This window comes from Scomber japonicus, chromosome 15 (assembly GCF_027409825.1).
Source record: "Scomber japonicus isolate fScoJap1 chromosome 15, fScoJap1.pri, whole genome shotgun sequence".
Classification (NCBI taxonomy): Eukaryota; Metazoa; Chordata; class Actinopteri; order Scombriformes; family Scombridae; genus Scomber; species Scomber japonicus.
Genome location: NC_070592.1, coordinates 13,967,759 through 13,987,976, shown reverse-complemented (window position 1 = coordinate 13,987,976; position 20,218 = coordinate 13,967,759). Strand labels below are relative to the sequence as shown.

The following is a 20,218-nucleotide window of genomic DNA, read 5'->3' as shown; positions in this document are numbered from 1 at the left end:
GGTAAGGGCTTGTCCTGAATATGATATGATGTTTCCATGCTGAGAAACATGGCCAGGATACTCCAAAACCCCAATTATAACTAAGATACTAGTGTGCATGTACATGTACTCTCTCTAAAATATTACATGTGTGATCATAGGAGTGTTTTTTGTACTCACCACAAACCACTCACAGCTGTTGTTGTCTTAATTATAGGTGCTTATTTAAGCCAGCAGAATTTTGTTAATTTTTTTTTTTTTTTTAAGTAGGGAAAAAGTGCAAAGCGAAGGTCAGAGCAGCTAAAAGGCTTGCAGCTCACTGTGGGTGAGTAACAGTTTATACCCTCAGTGTCAAAACCGCAAGCCTCTATTTCTGTGATGTTACCCTGTGACACGCAACCCACCTAGCAGAAGCGCCACCGTCTGCAAATCTAAAAATGAACTGAATAAAATGAATGTTGTGTCAGAGGACAGGCGATGGCAGACACTCACTTGCTGAAACTGGCCAGGTTCTGCATCACCTTGGCGATGAGCGTGAGTGTACGGGAAGTGCGTTCAGCAGGGTACTCCTGCATTAGGTTGAACAGGGAGGGGGACATGATGGCTGGGCACATGAAGCGAAGAAACAGGGAGGAGCTGATGAGGCTGTCAGCAAGATCTTCTCTTCCACGCTCAGCACATCTGGCTCTCCATGAGGCAAAAACTTCCTTCAGCTCCCGGGGAAATATGCTGAAACAAGAACTTGATTTTATTACCCACTGTCACAGAGAAGTGGAAGATAAAATGCAGCAGGAATTCGCCAAGGTCAGCGAAGTAAAACATATGGATAATTACTGGACCATATTCTGCTATGGATATTGAATGTGCTTATGCAACCTATTTCAAAAAATCTAACTTCCTGTACATGTTTCCACTGATTTTAGCACTGGAAAATAATTCACTATTATCATGTTATAATTTTGTCATTTCCGAGTTTGCAAAATAACTTTTCTGGAATCAGGTTACATTAAAAACTAAATTGAATGTTCTATAACAGATATGCATTCATCTAAAAAGGTACAAATGTGGAAAAACTGACCAGAGAGAGTTGATAATCTTGCAGAGTAACAGCTCGCAGCACATGCGAAGGTTGGCTTGATGGTCAGCGAGCACTGATGGCGGCACACGCATGGGGTCCACCTCACAGTTCTCCTCAGACTCATATAAGGCTCGAATGAAGTCACCTGTGAGTCAGACATCACATTCTCAATATGATTCCCAACATGAATGATTATACAAAAAGTCCAGGTCTAAACTACTTTTACAGCTGGATAAAGAGATGAGAACAAAAGTAAAAATCAAATGTTCTTTTTGTGAATATGATAATAAAATGTTAGGATACACTAAAATGTAAATAAATGATTTGTAAAACAATGGCTGGTCCATCTAAAACATAATGTAAGACAAAGTCTATAGTCATGCTAGAAGCAGAGACTACAGTTGGGCACAGTATCTCTTTGAGCTAATGCAAGAAAGCTAATATACCTATGTTTAGCACGTTTACCCTGTTCACCATCTTGGTTTAGTGCATGCTAAAATTTACTAACACAAAATATAAAGTACAGCTGATGGGGGTGTTACTAGTTTTGCAGATATTTGGTCACAAACCAAAGTACTGGACTAAATAACATTCTGATGATTTGATGCCGCCAGACAAAAAGTCAGAGGATCATCAAAGTGATAATTCAGCCTTATTGGAAAATGAATGTGTGTACAAAATTGCTTGTCAATCTATCCAAGTAGTTGATGAGATTTTTCAGTCTGGACCAAAGTGGTGGGCGACCGACTGAGCAAGCAACAGACAGACAGAATGATATTTCCAACACTATTACGGTTGTATTCATTATTGATTCATTTGACAATTGTTTTCTTGATTAATGTCTGAAGTTTGCTTGTTTTATGTGACTAACCATCCAAAACCATAAGATATTCAATTCACTGTAATGTATGATGAAAGAAAGCAGCAAAAAGTCACATTTCAGAAGCTGCAACTTAAAGACATTGGACACATTTGCTTGATATGACTGAAACTATTAATTGATCAATCAAAATAGTTGCCGATTAATGATCTGCCTATCCACTTATCTGTTACTAGCTTCTAGCATGCCTAACAACTAATCTAAAATATACAATTTGCTTTCATTGAACAAGAGAACAGAAGACAACATTTGCATTTAACCATTCATTTTGAAACGGTTGACTTACTGAGAGTGTCAGATACCTTCAGGAAATATCATTTGGTGTCAGCAGCATAGCCTTACCTATAGCTTCCTTGAGGTATCTGTGACCTATCAATTTGAGGTACTCTTCCACAGCCTTTGTAGCGAGTGTGTTCTCTCGAAAAATCAAGTGCTCACGGTCCATAAATCGATCTACCTCACACATCGCCATGTCAGACAGGAACTCCTGAGAAGAGATTGCATTTTCAGTTCAACAGAGAAAACATGACCAATACAATCCAGATCCAGAGGAAAGTTTACTGCAAGAACAGCTCAAATTTATTGCACTGAAACAGACTAATCAAATACATGATTGGGTGACAGGAACAGAAATGACTCTGACAAAGTAACATGCAATAAGTTACCGTATGACACTTACCTTGGTTTTCCCTGTGCTTTGAAGAATGTGCACCAGAGCAAACGCCACCTCCTCTTTGCTTTTCACACTTAACAGTGGCTCCAGGACTGCGCACAGTGTTCGGTAATTGTTGGTAATGTACTCAGCGAATTCTTTGTACAGCTCCATCGGGAGGATGTTCATAGTCTGGTAGCGAGACTTGACACGAAGCGAGGCATTGATGACCTTTGTGCTTCCAACACCACCGCTTTTGGCCAAAACGCTGGACTGTATGACCGGGTACCACTGCTCAACAAACTGCCTGCCCGTGATGCTAGAAATGGGGATGCTGACAAGGCCAAGGTATGTGCTTTTTTCCTAGAGACAATCATAACAGCATGTGTTTAATTTTTGTACCACAATGCTTATATAATGTATCCATACTGTACAAGATTTCAACTTTAACTGTAACAAATCTGACTTTGCACTTAATGTCACTGGAACTTGTATTTATAAAACAATAAAGACAGAATAAATATGAACCAATGAACTGAAATGCTTCATTTACCTTGCGTCTTTTTTTGTCTGTTTCCTTGTAGAGGTGTAAACGAAGGCTACGAATGGTAGGCAAATTGTTAAATTCAAAATGCTCGCCCCAGAAAACGGTGTCAGTCCGGGGTTTGCTGGTGGTGCGGGCATACAGCATGTCATCCAGACACAGCTCACAATAATAACGCTTCTTAGCCGGGAGGTCTCGAGCTTCAATGATCCACAACTTGAGCACATTGTCCACCCGTCTGCTGTTATCCTGAGAGACGACCGAGGAGTTCTATTACTGGATTATAACAGTCCTTATTTATATCAGTTCTGACATTATAAGTCTTATAACTTTGGTTTGGATGGTGTGATAAAACAACAGTTCAGCAGTTTCAACAACATTGTTTATCATTTTCAGGAATTTGAAAAATAATCTATGGTGTCTACCTTGTTAGGTTTGACAGCTCGTTGTAAATTTTCAATCCATTTGTCCCTCTCTGATGCTGATCGGCAGGCAAAACATTTTGTCCCTGAATTGGTGGTCACCTGGAGACACAAAATGTACAGTTTTTAGTACATACATGATCCCTACACACAGAAAGTAAGAGAAATATTTCTCCTATGGCTGCAAGTAACTATTATTTGCATTCCTCAATTAATCTGTTTAATTGGTACGGTTACAATGTTATAAGTAGTAAAAAATTACATCTTCAAACCAACATTACAAAATCCAAGATATTCAGTTTACAGCTATTAACAAGGTAAAAACTGCAAATCCTCACATCTTAGAAGCTGGAACCGCAGAACGGTTTGGCATCAACTTGAATAAAAGGTTTCAAATTCCCTAAATGACTAGTTCACTTCATTAATCTTGTAATAAATGGTTTAAAGGACCCCTGAAATCTCAACATGTTGGGAACATTTCATCAAACTACAGTAATATGGATTTGTTGGTTATACAAAAGGAGGCAGGGACAATGAACAGGTTGTAAATACTGTAAACACCTCAAAGCAGTACTCTTGTCCTAAAATACTAGAATGGACAGGTTTGATTATGGCATCTTCGTCCAAGACTAGGTCCAAAGCCTCTGCAGCACTGCTGGGAGAAAGTAGGGATTCGTGGGAGTGGGATTCTTTGAAACTCTGCATCAAGCGTGTCCTGGTTGAGAGAAGAAGAAGAAGAATAAGAGGAGATATATTTACTTTTAAATCTCAAGCATAGTTATGTGTATATCAATCATAATTATCCATAACAATTTTTATATGACACACAATGAGTCACTGCAGCTCAGAGATCCTTGTGTGTCACTCCTGCAATCTCTACATGAATTTCAGAGATCTGATCCTTTTATAATGAGTTTCATGGAAAATTCAAGACTACCAGATTTCCAGTTCTGGTTCTAGTTGAGTCTGCTGTCCTCTGAGCTCATGTTACCCTCAGCTGTATGTGAGTCATTTGTTAGCTGCATGGAAATAACCCACAGTGTCTCAGTTTGTGTCGTTGTCTGGAAAGGCAGTTCTTATCATTTCCAATAGCTACACAAGAATGTTAGAAAGTAAATGTAATGTGAGCTGAGCCCACTGTGAAAATGGGCCAAAAAAAGAAAGAGAAGCAGCCTGCAGGAATACTGTAGTTCAGTTATAAAAAAGGAAAGGATTATTATGGCTGATCATAGGGTGACCTTTAGAGGAGGGCAGCTGTGTGAAGGAAAGAAGATGTCGTAGTGGAGGTGGAAGCAGCGCAGTTAAGCAAGGGCTCTATCAGGTGAAGCAAGGTCAGTAAAAAAGAAATGTAGCGAGGAAAACATTTTACTTCAGAATTGTGTAAAAAGGAGGCAAACCAAATGAAACCTACAACCTCTCGGTGCGTTATCATTTCAAGTCAGAAGAGAGATGTCAATCTTCTCTAATCTAACCCTCTGCGAGAAAGTGATATATTCCCCCAAAAAATATTGAACTCTTCTTTTCTGAAACTGGGTTATAAAAACAGTGAACTGAAAATGTGGAGTTTTTGTGCAGTTAAAAGCTGGAGCTAGCATAATGCATTGTAAACACTGGCTTTGAACATAAGAGGTGGGGGAAAAGAGAAAGGAAGAGATTTGAAGCTTTAAAGAAACACATAATAATAATTATGCAAGAAATGAGAAGCACTCAATTAAGGCCAGATTTAATGTTGTTCAGAGGTGCAGTGAAAGGTTTACAGTGCCATCGCAGAACGCAGTACATGAAAACTGCTTTGGTAAACCAACCTGGCAGCAGAGTGAAGAGCAGCTGCGTTGGAAAGCTTGAGTGTGAAGTTGGATAGCCGAGGGTTTATAGCAAAGTCAACTTGAGTGAATTAAGCCTGTGTGGGCAGAACTTAAAGCCGGCTGTGAAAGCAGTGGGGAAATCACACTGACTGGGGCAGAAAGCTACTCTTACCCCCAACGCTATTAAGCTTCCCCCCCACCTCCTCTACTGCTGCCTCCACAGTACCACTTAGGTTAACATATGATTTGTTTTACCTGCACTGCATTACATTACAAGCGACATTACTGCACATCGGACATCCACACCTGCCCCAAAAATGTCTATTATGCATCTCCCATGGCTGGAGGAAAATGTATTGTCAGCATTACATATTTACTTTCTGCCTCTCCCTCTCTACGTCTTTATGCTTTTCCCACATGTGCACTGTGACTGGAGTACTGCATAAAATTTTGATCACAGTGCGAGACAGATTTCCTTCGGGATGTGACCTCATGTCAGAAAACAAAACAAGAAAAAGCAGTCGTGAGAGCCTCCAGTGTTGCAGGCTATTGCACCCTGACACGATTGAATTATAGAAATAACACTGACATGATAAATGTAAGCAATTCAACTAGAACTTCCTACAGATATTTGAAAGTACGTATAGATTTTCCTTTTGTGCATCAATGAAAAGAGTCCCACTTAAGGCTGATAAATCATCCCAAAACAATGAATGCTCAATCAAAAACACACTAATCTCCAAGAGTATGTACTTATTTAAACACATTTGTAGTTTGGAGTCAGTATGTAGGTAATGATTTTTTTAATAGACACCGTTTTTCCAGCCTTGCACCTACATATGATGTGTGTATAATTATGGTCCCGTTATGCAGACATGAAATGAACTTGACTAACCAGTATTTATCTTTTTAATGTCATGACAGTAATGATGAGATAAATTGTTTTGTAACGTTACTATTAATATCACTCCAATGAATAACCTCAGCTGCTGCCTTAAAAGCTCTGGAGAAAGCACAAGCTCAAGCCATCTGTGACGGTATCACTGAAGGCAACGTGCCTCATTCAGCAGGGCTTTGCTTTGGTCAGAATGGTTGATAAGGAGCCACAGTTTGAGTGAAGAGGGTCGTTTCAGCTGCTCAAAGCACCGCTGGCAGTCTCAGATTGATCCATGTTGTGCTTCAGCCTCATAAAAACACGAGTTGTCACTTATAAGAGTGGTTAGGATTTGTTTCTTTGAGGAGGTCATTAAAAAGCATATTCTTTTAGGGTAATACAATTTATAATGTTTAGCATGCTATCTGAGCTATAATCTTCAAGTACAGCTGAATCTGAGAGGAATTAATTGGTTTTGAGTGTTGAACAAGTGCAAAATCTGACCTGCTAATGCTCTCATCTCTGGACCATGAACATCTACCAAATTTATTGGCAAGCCAATAATTAAAGCCAGACATTGCAACCTTTGCTCAACACCCTTGTGTACTGTGGCCTCAAGTAGCGATTATAGGATATTGATCAAGAGTTGTTTCATACTGAATTCAACTTTTTATTTTTAAGGGGAAGAATGTGATGTTTCTTGTTTAAAATGTTCCATACTAACTGAGACCGACTTCATTAGAGCTACATGTGAGGCGAAAAATACATGATATAAAAGAAGAAAACTCTTACAATTACAGTAGAACATACAGATTGTCAAAAATGTTATCAGTTCATTCAATAACAACGGCATCATTCTGCTTTAGTGCACCATAATTACACAAACTCCATTATACACTATAATTACAGCGTACAATCAGCTCGTCCTATTATAACAGGCAAACTTGAAGGAATTGGGGTTAGCGATGTTCTAGCTGCAGCTCGACAAGTAATGTAGCCTTTAGCAACAAGGGTGAGCGGTTTCAATGCAGAGGCAATTCAGCATAAAGTAGTCACAGCTAACTCACTAAAGTAACACTCAGCACACAAAGCAGCACATCAGCCATCCAAGCAGGAACAGATATGACTCTTGATGGTTGAGTTGGTGCCCTGATCTCAAAGCTCTGCCCGATCTATAGGCTTGTTTCAGTTACATGGACTGCATGTGTCTTCTATGTGATGGCTGTAGGCTGGCAAAACTGTGGATTGCGAGGTGGCGTCCTGGTCGTTAAAATGCATAACATACAACACAATTTCCCTGATTTGATTCCAGCTGGGAAGGTCTGCTGCAAATCATGCCGCCTTCTCTCTCTCTCTCTCTCTCTCTCTCTCTCTCCACATAACCTGTCAATCACTGTCAGCTATCAAATAAAAGCAAACATACCAACACCAAAAAAAAAACAAAGTATATGCGAGGAGCATATTCTCTCTGAATTTGTGTTAGTTTCATCTGGATTCTTCCTCTCACAATCCAAAAACATGATCCAAAGGAACACAAATCCATGGTTTAATGATTTAGATGCTTTGCCATGATCATATAATAATTGCATGATCTTGACACAACATAAACTTTAACAATATGGGTATTAAGATGACCTTATGACTCCTGATTATAGACAATTATCATATCAGAAATTTAGAGCTCATGACAAGACTTAATTAAAGATGATTCATATTTTTTGTAATTGCAGATACTAAATCACTAGGAGAAGGGATTATATTTGTTACCCCCGTCATAAACTGGCAACCTGTGCTGGCTTTTGCCCAAAACATGCTGGGACAGACTCCAAACCCCCATGACAACGAATATAGAAATAAATGGAACTACAGGCTGAATGGATGATATTACCTGCAATTATATGAATGCTTTATAAAAAAAGGTTACTTACCTCTCTTGATCAGCACTACGAAAACGGGGTAAAATCATCTGTCTGAAGCTGCTCGTCCGGTCCAGTTTGGGTTGACTTTTGGCCCTCTTGATGGAGCCCTTCAAACGCCGATTGAGGAAACTCTGAAGATTCAGTTAATTAGAGTAGAGTTAAAACAGCGCCAATATAGAAAGACTATACTGCATAATAATTAGCATAATAACAGGTGTATGCAAATCGTATAGTGTAGAGTCTTGCTGCCATTTAAGCATCATATTGGCATTGCTTCCCTAATTAGTGGCTTATTAGTGGAAGCCAAACTGTATGTGTTCTCTGTGTGAGCAAAAATGCTGCATATGCCAAATGCTCGCATCAGGATGTGTGTATCAGGCTTTACTGAACTCACCGGCTGTCTGAAGGGCTGAGGGGTGGTATTCGGAGGAGTCTCCATGCTTGACTGTCTTGCAGAGGCAAAACTTGCCCTGCGAGATTGGTCTATGAGAAAGAAAAAAAAAGATTAGAGAAGAAAACACAAGAAAAAAAGGGTGATCAATAAAGATGAGACATTAAACTACTAGGTGTTCAATGTGAAAGCACATCTTTCTTAATGTGTTATTCTAATTCATATAATATGGTGTTTAGTTTGAGATTTATCGATATCAAAATACTGTAGATGATAGATTCTCTATCATAAATTATAGATTCACAGACTTTTGGAGAATACCAAAATCCAGTGAATTGAGACGGACGAATGGCTGCTGATATCTGATAGCCATTAATATCTTCTCATGTTACTGTAGGGCTGCCCAAAGGTAAAATACCATCATAACTTTTACAAGTTATATTGTCATCTAAATTGCTTGTGTCATCTAAATTTGGCAGTAACGGAATAATGCATTATGTCACATAAGTCACAGCGACAAGAATGCCAATTATGGGGAAATACATGACATATTAAAAGCACACATTTTCATATTTCAGATCCAATTATTTCATGTGCTAAATGTGGTGTCAAAACAGATAGAAATTTGAAGAGGAGAGCTAAAAAATTGGGAGGAAATGTATCCAGGCATAAAATAAACTGTGAGGTAAAGTTTCATGCAGGTGAGTAAGTCTGAATGACAATTAATAGTGTGTAGTAGCTTTAAAAGTGCTCTAACACTCTAATGAGACATGAGACCATGAACAGATTTCAGAAAACCTTTGATTTTGTATACAATAATAATAAAAGAATGGATGATGAAATAATATTGCACAAATAATCAATTTATCATTTAAAATAGGTTATAAATGGATTTAATCACATCTTGCTTGCAAACATTGAATCATAATTGAAAACATTTGATCTTGTACCCTTTATGAGGTCCTCAAATACTTTCAAATGATTTGTACATGTTAAAAACTTGTATAGCTGCAGTTATTACAAGTTATTACATCATCTTTTTCTTCTCTTGTGTCATTATCTCTTGCAACTGCTTTGGTCACATACAGAAAGAAGAACATCATAAGTAATAAATCATAACAGAAGACACACTTAATCACAAGCAGGATACAAGTTCATCAACAATGCAGAATATTAGATGTCAGTCGAAGCTCAGCAACAAAGGACAGACAGCTACAGCCTCCAAAACACTACAAAGAGAAACATTGTGACAGTCTGATAGACACTTGTGTTTGTGTGCGAAAAAAAGCTATTTATGGTCAGCTGCTGTAGGAAAACTTCTTGTATCCAAGGTCAAGAGGAAAGTGACGCAAAACTGGATGTGAGAGCTATATTGGAGTCCTATATAATAGATAGCAATAACATGCTGTAATGACTCATCTTTGTCTGACTTTGGGCTGTTGCAAACTTAGAAACATGGCAAAAGATCAATAAAAGTATGAGCAGCTGTCTTTTGGGAATCTGATGCTTCCACTATTTGACTTTGTGTTGGCTAAAGAAAGATGAGGTCAATATACAGGTGCAGGAGTCACTACAAAATAACAGGAATACAAGAGAGATGTAATAGACAGCAGAACGAAGCAAGGCTTTAAAGCAAGAGTTGCACATTTTGGGAAATTCATTTCTTGTTAGATGAGAAGACTGAAACCTTTTTAATGCCTGTACAGTAAATACAAAGCTACTGCCAGAAGCTGGTTAGCTTAGCTTACCTTAGCACAAAGAGTGCTAGCCTGGCTGTGTTTAACAGTACAGGAATAGAGATAGTTTGGCATAATCCCTCCCCTAAAGCCACACATTGATGTTATTACAATCTGATTGTATTTACAGATTAAATGTTAAGATATCACGTGTTAATTAGTGAGCATTAGAGGTGCAGGTAGATGGATGTTGTTTCTTTTGGGCAAGGCCAGGATAGATTTTTCCACATTTTTTCAGTCTCCTTGCCAAACTAAACTAACCAGCTGCTGGCTGTAGCTTCATACTTGACAGATGCAAGAACAGCATCTCTCTTCTACTCTAATCTCTGACTCTCAGCTAGAAAGCAAATAAACATATTTTCCAAAATGATGAACTATTCCTATAAGAGCCTTGTATTGTCAAGGGAAATGCTGGCACACATCATGGATCTCTTCCCTCTACATAACCCTAAAAATTGAGATTTTCCTCTTGACAGAGCTTTCTATATCCAGTTACACACAGTTCAGGGTTTGTGATGACAGCAATACAAGGAACAATTAAGCATGTCTAAAGGTAGAAAAATGACCCTTATTCAAGAGGAGAGAGGATTTTTCAGCCCAGATTGTACAGTGGATCCGTGTAGTGTTGTGTTTTCTGCATCTTTAATCTATCAATCCGTAGGTGTGCTATCTTAAAGCTGACAACATAATCAGTTTCATATTGATATTCACTCTTCTCTTCTATTTTTTGCTTAGATTGAGCTGTTGGAGTGTTTTTACATGATTTTTTTGTTTGTTTGTTTTTTTTTTAGAAATGACCCATTACCCAAAGGAACTGCGTTTTTTCCCTTTTGTAACAGAGAATGAAGACACTGTCATCATATGATTTCCTCGCTCCCAAAGCCTGTAAATAGGCTACTCTCCAGGTTCTATTCTGAATCCTGGCTAATTGTTTGGTATCCATGGAAACAACTCCAAGGGCTCCTACTTGAACTGTTGAAGATATTGGCACACAACTGCACAATAAAGATGATGAAAAACACTGAGCAGCATGCTGCACAACGGCGCTGTTTGTGTTGTCACGCATGCCAGTGAACTGATCAGATCTATCAGCTGCCCACGACAGGGTAGGGGGTTTGAAGGGGGGGTGTTCCTGAGATGAAGGATATATTTCGATTTCTTTTGTGTCTCATGTGGGGCTGAATTTCGACACGCTTCTCAGAGAGGCCGAGCTCACAGAGAATAGACTGAATGAACCTGCGGAGGAATATTTAGCATATTATTGATCTGATCATTCTCTGCCACTAAAAAACAGTCACCTGCAACATGTGGCGCTCTAAGTAAACGTGACATATTATAACACATGGATATGTTCACATGGGCTATTCTCAATGTAAATTGCTGTCAGGACGGAGTGTGTGGGCGGCAAAGCCTCTAGCAAACTGTGATACAGAGGGAGAGAAAGACAGAAAGAGGAAGACTGTGAGTGGGTGTTGGAGAAACATACTCAACCTTTATCATATATCTCTCTATTTATATACATTTGGAAACTTTGTTGTTTTTAATAAATTGAATAAAACCATAACCCTTTCATTTCACCAGACTCAGTCACAAAATAGATGCAGTATAAAGAGATCACAATATACACAGCTCTAACAAAATATAAACTACAACTTCAATTCTCCTTTCAGCCCCAGATAAAACAGTCACCATCAAAACTACAATTAGCGATGAGTCAATCTGATTCACTGGCACCGATATTGATCTGATGAAGCAGATTGGATCTCATTAGATATATATTTTCTTTATCATTACCATTAATGAATTTAGTGTTTCTGGTATGTTCTACGGCAACGTTCACCTGTTGTGTATAGGTAACACTTTACTTAAGCTCTCCCTATTTAGCTTTTATAAGCAGTATATTAATATCCAATCAGTGTTTATAACACACTATAATGTAGTTGTGAGCATATATGAGGACATTTTAATTGTTTATTAATGTACAGTATTGTCAACAACCATAACTTCTCCTATGAGGACAGATTTTATATTATTACAACTGTAACCCTCCACTAACTGTTTATACATGCTAAATAGGAGGACTTAAAGTACCTATGTATCACCATTTTAAAAAAAATCGGAATATAAATATATATATACTTTTTTCTCGCCATTATCAGTTACATTACATTCAGTCACAGTCGGTCATCACCTCAGTTTTTAGTGCCCCAGCAATCCCTGACCTCATAAGTATCACACTGTGAGATACATATTGCACTTTTGGATGACACAGTATGGATGAAATAACCCTGAAATGAAGCATAGGAATTCATTTCAGGAGAGAAAAGTTGGTTGATGCATCCCTAACTAAACTACAGTCCTGAGTTGTGACTGTTTGTTGGCAAATGTACTCATCAAAAAAGCTCAAAATATGGGGAATATGTTTTCACACATATTAGAGATATGATATAGAGTATTGTGCACTAAGTTGGAAAGTTATTTTTAAGTTGGACTGTGTCATTTGGAGGACAAAACTATGACTAGGAAAAAAATAGCTTGGCACATATTCCCATAGAGGATACTGCTGAGACAAATACGCAGTAGGTGTCAAGGTGGCACAGAACTTTAAGTCAAGAAACTGCAGCTGAATACAAGTATGACACAGGAAATCTATTGTGCTTGTTTTGCTCAAATAGCATTCAAACAGCTTCAAACAAGCCACTATAAATATATACAGAATATTATAGTCACTCACTTTTTGTATTAACAGAAAATTATGTGTAAACTTCTAAATTTGCTGATGCCACTGTGCATCCCAAAGAAAAACTAGATTCATCATTTAAATTTTCACTCATGATAAGAATCTGTTTTGTGAGAGAGCAGCCATATTCAGTTTGTTATATGTCATACAGGCTGCAGTATAGTATAGATTCACTCTGCACTGAGGATGGGAATCTGAGCCTTCTGAGAAAAACTGAGTGAGCTTGATGATTATTGTGCATCCATAATGATGATAGTGCAGTCCAGGTTACATGCTGCACTCCAAATTGCATACTTCTACTTTTTACTTTTAGTACGTACTGCAGCTGCCCTTAAAAAGTACACACTGTATCATGTAGTATGCATACAATTGGGACATACTACTTCATTTGTCATTACAGAACAAGCCAGTAAAGCATTCAGGCTTGCATCCTGCAAAATGTTACCCAATGACATACTTAATCTTTTTCTGGCATACTGATCAGTATGAGAGTGTTTCCAGTACCAGATACATACATACAAGATCTTGTGATGTCTCGTCTGGAGCATCTGACAACACGAAGCCTCTGGTGACTCACAGGCAGGCCTGCTAGGGCAGATGTCTCATTCATGTCATATGGACGTCTCCATAATTGCTGTATAGTAAATATTATTCACGTCAACAATCGACTCTACTGGTAATTAGGACTGGGAATTTGCTGTCCACATTTAGTAAATTCTATGTACAGTAAAAATTTGAGAAAAATCTGTGATCTAACATTTTCTTGAACTTTACACCCACAAAGTAGAGCACATGCTCCCTCTGGCCACTGGACAAATGATATGAAAACATTGTTTAAGCGGGTGCTTCAGGCTAATACAGGGTGTTAATGTTACTCTTCACATCATAAATTGGTAGGAAGTAGCTCCAGTAATATCTAGCATGGCAGCAGATGTTTCAGAGGAAAACGTCACAAACCATCTGAACATAAAATTGAAACTTCTACATTTGAGTGACCTGACTGTTAAAGCCAACATTAACCTACAGAAAAGCTTGGGTCAGGAGTTAGAAATGAAGTATTTATGCACTGTCATGGCTTCAACCTGCTTCACAGCTGCTGACACAGACAGCGTAAATGTGTGTGGAGGGTTGAAGCTATTCATTAAGAGCAAGCTGCCCAAACAATCAGCCTGCATGACTGACAGGAGCAAAACCTCTGCACATCAACGACGTTGCTCTTTGACAAGCTGGAAGCATCGCCCCAGGAGGTTTGACACAGTTTAGGTTTGAGGAGTGATTTACAAAACACAGAATGACACTGGAGATGCACTGGAGCAATACACTGCTGGCATGTAGAGAATCTTCTTCTTCATGGAATTATCTCTTGTCTTGCTATGCCTGGTGCTTTCAAATATAATCTGAACACATTTAAGGGCTAATTTTTGATGCAATCAAACCTTCACTTGACTGAAGAAGCAAACCTGGAGGGGTGACATATTCAAAATAGCTTCATTGTGAGCCTTACATATACACTCATAAAATAACTGACTCAAAAGTTAATGGTGCATTAATGACAAGATATTAAAATAAGAAAACTTAATCAGCAGGGTTTCTGCTGAGAAAAGTGGGCAAGCAAGACAAGTGACACTTCTGACAGTGTTCAGAGCCACTGGTGCCATTTTTAGAAACCATACTGCAATCAAGTAAATGTAAAACGCACAGAAGAGGAAGAGCTGCAGGATTTGAAAGCACAGGTGGGTGGAGGGGTTGAGGAAGCAGGGGCACTGTGGGCGTGAGGGAGCCACTGGAAAGAACTTGTGATTGGCTTGAAAACTTGCAGATATTTTTGGAGAAAAAGGAGGCGAAACACAGAAAGAAACTGACTTCCAACATCCTGCAATGTAACCACTGTTCTGCAGAAAACAGGAGACCTGTTTGAAAAAGTAAAATGTCCTCTGAGCCAAGAAAAAAGGTGTACTAACAGAAACCTACATAAACAATCCAAAGTTGGTCTCTATTACATGTGTTTTCCAGCATTCTCGACTCTCTCCTGCTTGTCCTTCCGCCTGTGTGAGCTAGCCAACGGGAGTGTGGCCTAGTTACCATAGGAACATGGTCCGCAGCTTGTGTACTCCTCTCCATCAAACCACCTTCCTTTTTACTAATGCTTTTAGAGGCATTATTGCTGTGCTTGTAAATGATGAGACCCAAATTAAACTGCTGAAAATTCTCAAAATGAAACTCTAGAGCTCAAGCAGCAGTTTGACGCTCGTTATAGTGACTGTGCCGAGATGCTGCGTTATCTCACCACATCCCAGCTCAGAATAACATGATTTTCAACTAAGAATTCCCCCTAAAGTATGAGCTTCCTCTTGTTTGTTTCTCCCTAACAGTTCTGTGTCAGTCTAAATGTTTGAATTGAAACAACAGCTTTACACGCTGCGCTAACTAACAGAAAATAATTTCTCTTCCTTTCCCTGGAGGGAACAGAAATGGCTGCTTTCATCTGGGGAAGTAAAGACAGCATAGCATAGAGAGGGGGGAGACTTGGAGTGTATCAAAGCCAAAGTAAAAGGCAAATGGCGTTATCAAACCTGGAGGATATCAAAATACAACTCTGGGAGTGTGACAAAGCAGGGCTCAGAGGGTGAGTGATGCTCCGGTGGAGGATTGAGTGCTAGGAATCTTCAAAATATTGAGGCCCTTTTTTGTAAAGCTTCATAGTACTGAAAAGGACTGGAAAGCCATGGCAGAGAAAAAAAAAGAGCAGAACGGCATGTCTGAGGTTGGAGGGCATGTTAAACCTTTCGTTAACCATTGGCGATAGTTGTGTCGGGCGGATTTCAGAGAAAAGAGAGGACTGAAGGAGAACATAGAAAAACATATATAACAGAGAAAAATCTTATTGGACCACGACAGACTAGAGAGGAGGCTGTGAAATCACAGTAGGCACAGTTGACAGCGGGTGAAAAGTAGACCAGTATGGGACCAAACTGACTCACTTGGGGTTAAAACTCCAGTCCCGCCGCCACAGCAAACCTCCGCTTGACCAACCAACCCAAACTGACTCTGATGCGGCAGCCACGTCTTTGAGGATGTGTCCATGCAGCTATACAGCACAGACACAAGTAAAGTTTGGGTTTTTGAGGTTAATGAAACAAACGTACAACTCCACGGTCAATCACAGGATTCGTCGGTGCAGCACAAGAAACATTAACACGTTATTGCTTTCATATACATAAAGTATATAGGAAATGAATAGTCTTTGTCATAAAATGTAGGTTCACATTGTACAAGGAGAATACAATTGGGGAGTAGAGTCACAACTTGGTAAACAGGTTTAAAAAATATATAAAAATATATATTTTATTTTGAAATCAAAATGTTTATAAGTGTCTAATGAATCTTCAAGTGTTGCTGAATAAGGAATTTTGTCTTTCAGAAAAACAAATGCTCAGCTTTGTGACTCAAATGCAATGAAAATACATTTGAGGTACAAACTGTGGGATACTACACACTCAACCACACACACACTTTTGCACACTACAGCAAAAAACAACAAAAACACAAACAACCTGCAGGCCACAGTAAAGTATATTACAAGCAACATTGAGCTTATCCTAGCTGCCCTTTAGAGGCTCCTAGGGTAAATGTCACGAAGCTGCTCAGCCACAAGCTGTTACTATGATTAATTGATACGCATTCCTACAGATAAATCAGATTTTCAATCCCCACATCTTTCCTGATTGGAATTTAGTTTTATACAAACAGGAAATGAGGTGGGGGAAAACAATCATAACAGCTCATATTGTAGATATTTCAGTGCGGTCCAAACTAGGACATTTGGAGAGCGTGAGCATTTGAGAAATTCAATTATTTTCTCATGACAGAGGACAAGCCATTCTCAACCTGAATAGCTGCTGGTCACAGCTGTATGGCATGTTGAGTAGTTGGGCTGCTATATAAGATGAGCAATCTGGGCTGGATAACATGGTAGAAACAGACTGAGAGGAGGATTACTGTATGAGGAAAGGATTTTTGCACATTTCTGCAAGATAATGCAGATGAGTATTACGAGGCATTGCAATGTTAAACTCTCAAGATGGAGAATAATTACTAGGAAGGTAAAAATATCTCATGTTTTTGTCAGAATGAGGTAGAAATTCACATTTTCAGACAAAAGAAAACAATCTGAAAAGATTGTAGGACAGAAACTCGCTGACAAGAGTTCCTATGTTTTCGTTTTTTTGAGAACATTCAAACAGATTGACAAAGCCTTTCTGTCCTTGGCAGAAAGAGAAAGCACCCTCCATGGCTGAAGAGCAGAAGCACAATTATGACAGAAACTTGCTGTTGGAGTAAAATCAGCTCTTTGCCGGCTGTCAGGCTCCCTGGCTTGACATGGTTGAGTAGTGAGGAGTCCAGATTCTCAACAGTTCATGAGGAATCGGAAAAAATATTAATGCATATTTATGACTCACGTCTGTCTATTTTAGCAGAAGCAACAAAATAATTCCAAGGAGAGATGTTTGAGATAGGTCATATCTTAGAGGCATTTCATATGGAGGAGGGATAGAAAATCCTTCAAGGGGCACTGAGTCAGAGTGAGCTGGACTTATCTTGTTCTATCAAGTGTGCAGCCTCAGACATTTCATTATCTCACGCTCTTCTCTCTCCACTGCACTGTGGTGAGGTTTTTTTTATTTTCTTTTTTGAGAAGGGAAACTGAATGCATGAGCCCACACTGCTTTAACTGGGTGATATCATGGACCATGAAGATGGTGGCATCCAATCATATCTGTGCTACATTACAAACTCAAACATCAGCGGTTATCGGCTGAGATGAAAGAAGAAGAAAAACCTATCACAAAAAGAAAGTTAATCTATTTCTTCAAAATACACAGAGACACCAGTGAAAAGTCCAGTTAAAGTAGGACATGTTTTTAGCTAAAGTTATTTAAGCTACTGTTGTATTGAGCAACGCCATCATGGTAAACTGAGCCTACAGTTAGACTGACTTTTGTGAAATTAAAGAACCAGCTCTTAATATCTCATTTGCATATCTCTACACCCAGAAACCCCCTCCTACTGTCTGTGCAGGTGTTCAGTGTGCAGCATCCAGAGATTACTAATTGGCAAACTACAGGTATCAGTGAAATCAGTGGAAAAGAGCAAGAAAGTCTGGCTGACTCTAAAGAGGCTGACTGCCAATCACCTGAAGGGAGCAGCAGGTTTGTGCTGATTTAAAATTCTCTTGCAAAAAACATATATGAATAAATGATAATCTGCTCAGCGAGGGGCAACAAGTGTCACATGCTGGGATTTGTGCCATGAACATTATTATGTGAACAAAATGCACCGCTGGGGGCATCGAACCTGCAAGACTAAATTACCAATAAGCATTGTAACACCTGGCTGGCATTTTTACACCACTGATTGAAACTCAGTGTTGTGAAAAAAAATAAAAATCCAGTTACAAATGCAGCTTCATGATACTAGTGTGACATTATATTAGAGCTGAAATAAGTTTCCAATAAGTCAATAAAACAAGTTTGTCATCTGTTGAGCAAAAAGTGCCAAATATTCTGTGTGCTTGCAGATCTTCAAATGTGAGAATTTGCTATTTTTTCAGTTTTTTATCTTTGGATTTTGAAAAACTAGGAGGATTTTTTCACAACTTTAAGACATTTTATGAACTACTAAACTAGTGCTAAAAAACAATGGATACTTTAAAAGGTGATTAAAATAATTCAATGCTTTTGAATTCATGCAAACTGACAATCATTCACATTCATTATTTGTGGCACAAAATGCATTTAATGTGATGCAAATTCAGCATGTGCCAATTCAAACAGTGTGCCATTTTGCTTTTGTGCCAACCACTTACACAGCCTACACATTTCTGAGAGGAGGAAGTCTCAACAATAAATGTGTGAAAAAAAATTACAAAAATGTTTTAAATATCTTAGTGCAAACTAGTCCCACTAATGTCCCACTTTAACTGAACCTCTCACTGTGTCATCATGCAGAGTTTACATGCAGTCTGTAATGCACCCCCTTTAAAAAAAACAGGCTCAGGTTCAGCAAAGCACTAAACCAGCAACTGTCCTCAGTGTCCATAGCTGCAAGGACAGAGCAGCATTGGTGAGTTTCACAGCTGTATCAGCATCTGGAATCTACCTCCCCGTCTGTGCTGCAGGCAAATATCCAGGCTGTGAAAAGCAGCTCTAACACCTCCATCAGTGAGCTTCTCTAGGCCAGCTGCCACTAACACTGGTGAACACTTTACTGTGAGATGTGATAGGAAGTTTTGCATTAGATGCCCATCAGATAATGACTGTAAATGTGTGTATACCTTTCACTGGATAAATGCAATTCACTTCTAATCTGCATGCTTTGTCAGTATTTGAAACATGATGAATGTCATCAGGTGCCATAGATATTTTAAAACAATGCACGTTTTTTTGGATACCTTTCCCTGCTGCCCACACTAGTATACAACACTTACCCAAAATCACAGGGCTTCCTGGTGATGAAATCTTGAGAGCTTAGTCACATCTGTGGTTGCAGACTGGATCCGGTGGGTGTCCAGGGCACTTGGGAAGGAGCTGAGGTTCCAGGTTTACTAGCTTTTCGGGACCAAGGCAGAATCAGTTTGTGCAGACCTGAGAGTCGGGTTCCAAATAAAAGGCCAGTTTTGTCCCCTTTGAGAGACCGTTTTATCCTATTCATTAGGCCAATTTGTTGTGTTCACGTTATCAAGCTCCTTTTGTTTCTCACCTAAGCTGCAATGTGTCCATACATGCCCTTTGTCAGGTGTGGAGGCTCTAGAAGAAGAAAAAAACGTGTAGCTGACTCTCACCTTCAGCTCAGTCCATTACTGAAACCAAAGCTTGCCTATCAGCAACAGCTCTGTTGTGCAGCTCAGCAGCTCTCCTCTGCTTCTGCTCTCTCTCTTCTTCCCCTGCTCCCTGTCCTCCAACTCTATTGCAATCCAGGAACTGAGATGTGATCCCAATGCGGCTTCCTCGGTAATAAAGACAATCTCTTCTGAGGACGGGTTTTGTCATCTTAATTGTTTGTTCTGGGCACATGTGACTTCAAACAGCCCCTGCGTCGCTTTATTATCTTGGAGCAATATGAACTCCTGCTGGCGCGTTTGGTCTAACGATCCACTGAGCTCCTCAGTTCATCATTTGTCACTTATATGTACACTTAC

The 20,218-nt window shown here is 39.2% G+C and overlaps 1 protein-coding gene across 1 annotated transcript in view; it reads right to left on the bottom strand.

Annotated features, from left to right (window-relative positions):
- Positions 1-16,104, bottom strand: part of LOC128373782 (ras/Rap GTPase-activating protein SynGAP-like) — a 29,991-nt gene extending 13,887 nt beyond the window's left edge. Inside the window, exons 1-10 of the mRNA XM_053333968.1 lie at positions 16,002-16,104; positions 8,548-8,636; positions 8,163-8,284; positions 4,117-4,270; positions 3,559-3,657; positions 3,143-3,403; positions 2,617-2,952; positions 2,280-2,424; positions 1,058-1,202; positions 472-708 (exon numbers count right to left, since the gene is read on the bottom strand). Coding sequence (XP_053189943.1) covers positions 472-708; positions 1,058-1,202; positions 2,280-2,424; positions 2,617-2,952; positions 3,143-3,403; positions 3,559-3,657; positions 4,117-4,270; positions 8,163-8,284; positions 8,548-8,636; positions 16,002-16,104 — 1,691 coding nt within the window. The remainder of the gene's footprint in view (positions 1-471; positions 709-1,057; positions 1,203-2,279; positions 2,425-2,616; positions 2,953-3,142; positions 3,404-3,558; positions 3,658-4,116; positions 4,271-8,162; positions 8,285-8,547; positions 8,637-16,001) is intronic.
- Between the last annotated feature and the right edge of the window lie 4,114 nt (positions 16,105-20,218).